Genomic DNA, 9,452 nt, shown 5'->3' on the forward strand with positions numbered 1-9,452 from the left:
CTATACACACATTACATTCCCCTCTTTTATATACCAGCCTACCCTATCTAGAAAATACTAGAGCATTCGCCAAGATACGGGATAGTTCTAGAAACTAGAGGGCATGAGAATAGTCACGTGATCTCAATGACGCAACAATATAATATAACCATGAATACCAGAATGCTACCTGTACAAGATCTAGTTAAGTATATGTACAATTTTGCAAACTAATAAAATTTGTTATTTGTAAACTTAAGTTGTATTTTATCAATATGTTTTATAATCCATGCACACCACAAGTGACTGGTTTCTCCTATAAAACATAAGTTTCAAAACTAGGGATATAACAGAAATTTATTCTGCATGCTTGAAAGATTACTCTCGCTATGTGACTTTGAACAATACTGGATGACATAAATATCAAAATGGTTCACAAATTATGTAAGCACACCTAGTAGGCTATACTTCATTAGTTCCAGGTTTACAGTTGTGATATTGTGAGATGTTATATTGTGACTTTATTTTAGGCCTGTGTAAGGTGGTAATTGATTCTTTATGTTATTGTGATTAAGTAGGTAATGAGTCACAAAACAAATAATCAAAACATTTCAGAGGTGGGGGTGCCAAAAGTGTCTTTGCATCCTGGTGCTGAGAACCCTTGCTGTGCCACTGAGTAAATCTAACATTTCCCATGTAGTAAGAAGTGTTAGATTTAAGCAGTACTACACAGTATCTCAAGTGCTGGTTGATGGGAAGATATCTTGAGGGAAAAAACTAGGTAATCATTTCATGAGTCCAGTAAAAGGCAACTATCCTGTGTCCTAAACCAAGTACATACACTGTGTTTTTGTCTTTGACATAAGTTGTATAACACATCATGTCCAGTCTGTTTATTTATTTGCTTCAATGCAGTTCGTTTAGTTACATTCAGACTTGCTTTGTAATTCTTCCTTCTGGTCCTCTCATTGTAAAGTGGATCTACCTAATGATAAAGCAAAAAGCAACAGCCAAAGTAATTACTTTCACAAAATAAACAAACAGAGAAAACAATAAAATAATGTTTCTCCCTGTTACAAAAAAAAACAAAAAAACTTTTGATATAGTAACCAAATATTTAAAACTTTATAATCCAACAAGGAAGAAATGAAGCTATACAGTAAATAGATTGTGAGAAAGAAAAAAAACTTCCAGCTTTAAGATGTTATTTTTATGATTTTATTAGCCTTAGAAGTTTGAAATTTCTAAATTAAAAAGTATAATTGGTTGAAATTTAGAATTTGAATTGACACTATAAATTTTAAAATATTTAAGTAAGAAATAAGCAAAAAACATGTATGAAGACCACAAACTTGCAGCTTTATTTCATATATTGACAAGTTTTATCTATGCATAGAGGTATTTTAAGTAATTCTTTTCCCCAAATGAAAATTAGAACTAGGGGCAAAAAATTTGATTTAGAGTAACAGTTTGGATTTTTAAAACATTTTCTGCATAACAAACTTTAATGAAATTTTTATCAAAGCAATATTCTAAGTATTTTATACTTTCACTTTGTAGGTGATATGAGAGGGAAAGTCAGTCATAAATCTTTAAAATTTAATGCTGTCATGATTCTCATGAAAAAAATAAGTCATTTGTCATTTGTTTTGAATTTCTTGCAAAGCTACACAAGGGCTATCTGCACTAACCTTCCCTAATTTAGCAGTGTAAGACTAGATGGAAGGCAGCTAGTCATCACCACCCACCGCCAACTCTTTTACCAACGAATAGTGGGATTGACTGTCACATTATAAGGCCCCCACAGCTGTAAGGGCGAGCATGTTTGATGTGATGGGGATTCGAACCCGCGACCTTCAGATTGCGAGTCGAGCGCTCTAACCACCTGGCCATGCCGCCCCCCCAAAAAAAAACTTCTTGGGGTAAAAGGGTTAAGCAATATTATGTTATTATAAAAGCAACAATGTCTAAGTATTAATGGAGTATATTTAGATGTTAATGGGTGGACCTAATTTTCATAATAATAAACCTTGCAAAACTGAAAAAAAACTTTATTAAAAGCATGATAAGAGGAATGAAATAGTTATGTACTTGAACTTGATATCCAGTTCCTAAAAGATAATGATATAGTAAAAATACATGATGTTGTTACTTCTCTGGTCGTTTGTTAATTTCTCGTATAATTTCTTTTGGACGAAACTTTAGTGACACAACCTCTCTTAAATAAAACTAGTTTATTCTATCTCAATACAACTTTGCAACACACTTAATTTCCACAGTCACTTTAACTTCAACACACGCTATAATTCACAATGATTCACGCACTTTACTTACGGTAATTGACTCAATTGTCCATCTCTATCTCTGCCTTTCTTTTTGCAGTCACTTCTTACCAGTCTTATATATACAAAATAGAAGGCATCTGGCAAACACTCGAGCCTTCAGGAACCTTTGAGATACTCATTACGTGTTACCAGCATCATGTGACTTCCGCTGTCATAACAATGTAATAAAAAATTTCAAGTCCAAACATATCATTTATGTAAACAATGTTTCATCTTCATCTGATATTTTAGTAACCAAATATGTATCTACCCTGTAAGTAATAGTTTTTGTATCACTAGCTAGGGGATACAAAGTCAGCAGACCGGAAAATTTCTTTACTTCATTACATAGTGGATACCGTCCAGAATCATTTTCCAGATGTTGTCAGTTTTGAATGTGAACTACGATTTGTAGAGAAAGCTGCAGGAGGTAAACCTTTATGTTATATGGTATTAAAACCAATTACCTTAAACAGACTTAATTAAAACCATTATTTTTTAAAAGCTGATTTGTATTTTTGTTATACTTATTACAACTTTAAATGCCCCCCAGTAGTTCAGCAGTAAGTCCGAAGACATAACTCTAAAAACCCATTGTGTAGCTTTGTGCTTAACACCAAAACAAGTTTCATTACTTTAATTGCATCTTATACCCAAGCTAAATTTCTATTAATGAAAACTATACTGATATGAAGGAACTATTTCAAGAGGGGTGGGTGGGAGTTAATTTAGAATTATGTAACAGTAGGAAGGTAATGAGAGAACATTTTTCAGAAATAAAATTTTAATGTTAGTGGATATTTCCTTAAAGTTAAATTTGTTTTACAAAAGCAATTTTGAATTTTGGTTGTATAGAGCATGTGTTTTTTCAGCCCATGGCAGTTTATTTTGTTTTGAAACAAATATTAATAAACATTGCAAAGTCTTTGAGAGAATCACTCCTTATAAAAATTTTATAACACAAATCCTTCTATGTTCAATATCCCAGCCATAAATTAGGTAACAGATTAATTCATTATACCCACTAAATTGTAGCTAAAAAGTATTTTACAAGTGAACTTGCATATTTAAGATAAATATAGCATGGGTAACATGTTCTAAATTTTGTAGATTCACACGATCTTGTTTAAAGAGCATTAATCTTTGGTGAAGTTGAGTCCCAAATGGTAGAGATCTTGTTGAAATCCATTTGCATTTCACGAATGAATGAACGAACCATGGTGTCGTATGATTTTTTAAAATTAGAATGTTTGCCTTCATCAGGCAAGTGTATAGAAACATTGTTCCCGAGTTAATTCTAAACAAGGAAGAATATCTGTTAACTCGTGTCTTACTAAGATATCAAACAGATGGCCAAGGTGATTTTTATTGGTCTCTCGTTATTGTGACATGTGGAGAAAATTACTTAATCATAAATTTGTAATTGATTATTATAAGGTGTTTGATGAAAATGTACCCATGTTAATAAAAATTGCAATATAAGGCAAAAAATTTTGATACATGCACCCATGTTGGTAATAAAAAAGTTATTTATGAACCAAATGCTGCCTAACAAATCCTCAAAGGAAGACATGATAGGTTGCTGATGTGTTGTTTTCTTTCATATAAGTCTCTCTAGAGAACATCCAGATAGATGTCAGCGAGTTGGAGAAGGGGCTAGAGTTGTGTAAGAAAGAGCTTACTCTTCGTGGTGATGCTAAAGATGCTGCTGTCTTGAGAGAGTTTCTATTAAACAATGAAGAGAAGTTAAGGAAATTAAAAGCCAACACAAAAACTGCACAAGTAAGTTGGGTAATCATTTAATCTTAAAGTTTGCTGTTGTTTCCTTTTATATTTTTAGTAAGTGTATCATTGTTAAAATGAAGTTCATATAATAGGGGAGCTAGCAGATCCTTTGGGTTCAATCCTCCACAGTATTAAGATACTCTGTGTTCTAAAATCCCAAGATTGTATTAAGAATACTGCAAGGAACATCTGTAATCACATTGCTGGTAACATCAGAATTTGTCGTATTTTAACAGTAATTTATTGTGGTAATTGTTCAACATAAATAGTCAAAGAGATTTATGTAAAAGCTAATGACAAATGTAAGTAGTTACAAAGATTGATGACAAATATATTGTTTATAGACTAATAAAACATGATTACTCTGAATTAAAACCTGATGAAAGCTTGATCACTTTAAAACAATTAAGTGACTAAAGACACTAATTATTTAACATTATTACAATTTAATAATCCTTTTGATACATTGTGACAAAGGGCCTATATACAGCAAGATACCTCTTTGTGGTTTATACGTGTGACTTAGGCCACAATATTTATAGCAATTACAATAATTTTTGTAACCATGAACAGATGTATTTGCCTTAATTGACTATCCATGTCATGCATCACAGAGAAATTCTCAAGTTTTTGTAGTGGTTATGTGATATGTTGTGAAGATTGTGAAAACCATATATCTTCATGAGGATAATATATGTAACTTCCCAGAAGTTTGAGATAAATTCTGGGACTCCAATTTTGTAATTTTTTTTTGTTAACGTTGTTATGACAATGGAAGTCACGAGACGCTGGTGACACGTCATGGGTTTCTAGAAGGATCATCACTGTTCTTGGCAGCTCTGCTGTTTGCCAGACACCTTCTATTTTTTGTATATATAAGACTGGCAAGAAGTAACAATATAGATAATTGCAGACAGGCAGAGATAGAGACGGACACTTGAGTCAAGCACGGTAGTGACCATAAGTAAAGTGCATGAATCATTGTGAATTATAGCGTGTGTTTAAGTTAAAGTGACTGTGGAAATTAAGTGTATTGCAAAGTTGTATTGAGAAAGAATAAACTAGTTTTATTTAAGAAAGGACTTGTATCGCTAAAGTTTCATCCGAAAGAAATTAGATAGGAAATTAACAAACAAACAGAGACTTAACAATACTTTTACAGTTTATTCTTTCATAAATATTTGCTTGGCCATTTACCAAAAAAAATATAATTCATTGTCATTACTTATATTTATTATAAATATTAGAATTTGTATCCAATCATTGCTTGTATTTGTGTATTGCTTAAACTGTAGCTAAGAAATTATGTTTAATTGTATTTGATTTATTTATGAAGTTTACTACAAAATGTGCCATGGGCCTATTCACAACTTTATTTCTGCAGCTGTGTATTGCTGTTTAGCTGTAATAAACTAAAAAAGAAAAAAGAGGATCAACTATGCTTTCACTTGCACAAGAGGTTTCCCTTTCTTTAATCCCAAAATATTCAAGTGGTGGCTGTTGTAGAAGTCCAGAGATTTATCCCAAATAAGTTTTGAATACCTGCTGGCTGTAAAGACAAATAAATTGTATAAGAGTAGTAGGCCTAAAAGTGGTACATATTTTTTGAGTGATACTAAAAGATGATGAATATGATGTAAGAAAACAAAGGATTGTAACAGTTGAGCAAAAAATGTAACATTATATCGAGTTTTAAAAAACCTACAAAGGGAATAGATAGTAACATCACCAAAAGCAATAAGTTTTATTTTAGGCTGAATTAATACATGACTTTGAGTCAACTCAACCTACAGAATATTTTGGGGCAATATTTGATTTATATTTCAGATTTTTGCAAAATTACCTATTGTTTGAAAAAGAACTTAGCAGTAAGACATTAAATTATGTGGCCTTATATAAAACTGATAAAACAAATGAGGCATCAAGTGTAAGAACTACAATAAACAAAGAAATAAAAAACTGTCATTTTTGAGCAAGAAATTAATTTTGCTTGTCCAGGAATTAGGTTGGGCTGTTGTATTAGCAAAAATGTCTGTCTGTGCTCTGTCCACCACAGGGAATTGATCCCCATATTTTAACATTGTAAGTCTGTACAAATTTCCACTGACCCACTGTGGGACTTGCTTTTCCATCTTATTTTTTATAATAATGCTTAATTGATGAAATAGCAGATTAGTTTTATGTAGGCATAATTTTACATTTTGTTTCTTTTCTTGACTACCTCATTAGTTTTATCTTTAACTCTGCACATTTCCTAGTATAATTCATATTTGATTTTTTTTAAGTGTTAATTTTTCTGTTAATAGGCTGGCAAACAATTGTGGCTTATACTAAACATTTTCTTTGTCTACTTGACTGAACAAAAAATTTTCCAATTGAATTCAGAAGCAATAAAATGTTAACATGTTTTAAAAATTTTTTGGTAGGAAGCCTACTCTGACTGTGTAGAGTACTTTGGTGAAAGTGCACGAACTGTTGCTGCTAACACTTTCTTCACTTTCTTTGTTCGGTTTTCAAAAGCATTCAAGGTAGGATTTATTCTAAAAAGTTATTTTCAAGATAATTGTTAATTGTAGTGAAGTGGTTTCATCCATCAGATATCTTTGAAAGTTGTATACACCATCATTTATTTCTCTTTCATTATATTTTTGAAACAAATATTGCAATATTTGAAAAGTGTCAAACAGTTAAGACTTTATTTCTTGAGGCATTTTAGGTCTGACAGTGTCTTATCATTTTCATACAAATGTGAAAAAATAAAAGTGAAGTATTTTAATGAAGGTTCAATTTTTGATATGTTTTTCTGTTTTATTTCCTGATTCCATATGTGTAAAATATAACATATTGTATACAATCTTGCATTAAAGCAAGCACAACAGGAAAATGAGCAGAGAAGGAAACAGGAACAAGCTGCTAAGGAGGCAAAACAAAATCCTCCAGAAAAAGTAAAGAATAAAAACTACGTAAATGCAAGAAAAAACACTCAGGTAAAAAGCTAATATAGATCTTAATATTGTGAGTGATGTAAGGAATATAATATGTTATCAGTTGAAATATAATAACTAACTTGCACTTTAGTTAACATCATTTTGAATTGATATAATAACCATTTTTATATGTTAATTACAATATTTGCATTTATTTTCTTCCTTAAATATACATCATTTTCAGCCTTGTTCATTATTCCAAGTAACAATAACACTAAAGAAAGATATTCATACATATATATGTTGTTTGTATTAATTGATTAATTTTATCTTTTGTATATCAGTTGCTGTTTGACTTTGTAAAAGTAATTATTCCAAGTGGTGTCTTAACTGTGTACTTAACCACTAGGATGCTGTAATTAATGAACTGAAAAATAAAGCACGACAAGTCAAAGAAAAAAGGTTATTAAAGCAAGATGAGGTTTATAATGGGGCTTTAGAGGATATACTTCTAGGTAAGTTGGAATACTTTACTTTTTAAAATGACATACTGCAGTTTTTTAATAAGATTTTTGTTTTATAGATCACTGGGCTTCTGATCTGATTAGTATATGCTTTCATTTAGAAATATATTGGTAAGACCCTTAACTACAGTATATTATTTTAAAATAAAAATATTACTAGTTATTTACAATACTGTAAAATTGAATTTGCAATAGGCAAAATAATGGCTTTTGAAATTCCTACGCTGTGAAACGTTAATGTTGAAGACTGAAAATATTTAGTTTTAATGTATATTTGGTATTAAATTTTTTGTTCATTGAAATGATAAAATCTTTAACATTCAAGTTATAAATTAACATTGCATATTGAAGAAGGTTTTTTATCATTTAAATGATGAATTCCTGACTGAAATGTGTGGATGCCATGATTCACCTAATTAACAATCACTGCAGCTTACTCTAGAAACCAGTTCAGTCACAGATTTCTTTATAAATATGGCTCTTCAAATTGACTTTTAATTATTTCAGATCATAATACATCAGCATGTTTAATAGCTCAGAAAACAGTAACATATGAATAAATATAAATATATATGTATATATATCATTTGTTTAATAACATGAAATAATAACAACTTCAAAACTTATCCAAAACTCAGTTATATTTTACATTCTAAACCATATAGAAAGACACTTTACAACACAAAAAAAATAATGGTATTAATTCTGTGGTGATGAAAGTTATTTATACATACTTTCCTGTAAGAGAAAATTATGTCATTATGGTATGAGCTGGAAGTGATCCATATTTCATAAAAAAACGTTTTGCAAAATAGTTTTTCTATTTCTTTTTATTATGTAGCTGTCACGATGCTATATATATCAAATGAGTGTTTTAGTTTTTTTGCTTATTTTACAAAATACATCATAGACAGAATTATAATTGTAATATCTGTTACACTTGTGATATTTGCCTGAGGTTTATGCAAATTATTAAGTTTGCTTTTGAAGGTATGATAATCAGAGCATTCAACAACTCTGACCTGAACTTAGCAATTGATCTTTCAGCACATTAAGAATTAATTTTCACCAATAATGTAATTATGAATATGATATTGTCATAAAGTTTTGTATATCTATTCTCATAAATTAAGTTGATGTGGTTATCAGTTATGTTTTGTTTTATATACATTTTCTCTGTTTTCAAAAAGCCTTGGCAAAAGATGGTATGAAACTTCTTACCTTAGAATTTTCATAATGATTTTTTTAAATTCTTTTAAGTTTGCCATAAAAAAAAATTTCTATACAATTTGGGTGATAAAGACTTTTTCAGTAACTTTGTAGGACTTGGATTTATAGATTTTTTTTAATTAAATTAAAAATATAATACATCAAAAACTATATACTTCAAATATATCTTAACAAGTTTAGCAGAAATCTGTTGTTTGACAGAAGCGATTTCAGAATTTTGTAAAATTGTTTTAATGTTTGTACCTCAAAAATATTATAGATATACATTACCCAAATTTTTGGTCAGTGTGAATATAATGATAAAAACAAATAGTGCTGTTTTATTAACCACAGAGTTCTCATTTTTTTGTTTCTACTTGTTTTATCTAAGTGTTGTAAAAATTAATAAAGATTGGGTAAAATCAGCAGATGTCTATAACATTGTCAATTTAATGGCAAAAGAAGAGAAATATTTTATAGACTCTTTTTTTCTAAGGGCATTTAAAAGTATAAGACTACCATATGTAAATTGTACATCTATATTTCTAATCAGAAATTTGCTTATTCTTGTGTTTTTATTAAGCTATTGTGTATATATAATAAATATACTATGATCAAACACATGTAACTCATTGTTAGGCCCGGCATGGCCAGGTGGTTAGGGCACTCGACTCGCAATCTGAGGGACGCGGGTTCGAATCCCC

At 30.2% G+C, this 9,452-nt stretch overlaps 1 protein-coding gene across 1 annotated transcript in view; it reads left to right on the forward strand.

The window, feature by feature from the left end:
- LOC106461304 (formin-like protein CG32138) overlaps window positions 1-8,776 on the forward strand; it is a 133,620-nt gene extending 124,844 nt beyond the window's left edge. Inside the window, exons 21-26 of the mRNA XM_022388173.1 lie at window positions 2,604-2,733; window positions 3,913-4,085; window positions 6,515-6,616; window positions 6,956-7,075; window positions 7,425-7,530; window positions 8,730-8,776. Of these exons, the coding sequence (XP_022243881.1) occupies window positions 2,604-2,733; window positions 3,913-4,085; window positions 6,515-6,616; window positions 6,956-7,075; window positions 7,425-7,530; window positions 8,730-8,776 (678 nt within the window). The remainder of the gene's footprint in view (window positions 1-2,603; window positions 2,734-3,912; window positions 4,086-6,514; window positions 6,617-6,955; window positions 7,076-7,424; window positions 7,531-8,729) is intronic.
- The last annotated feature ends 676 nt before the right edge of the window (window positions 8,777-9,452 follow it).

This window comes from Limulus polyphemus, unplaced genomic scaffold (assembly GCF_000517525.1).
Source record: "Limulus polyphemus unplaced genomic scaffold, Limulus_polyphemus-2.1.2 Scaffold930, whole genome shotgun sequence".
Taxonomy (NCBI): domain Eukaryota; kingdom Metazoa; phylum Arthropoda; class Merostomata; order Xiphosura; family Limulidae; genus Limulus; species Limulus polyphemus.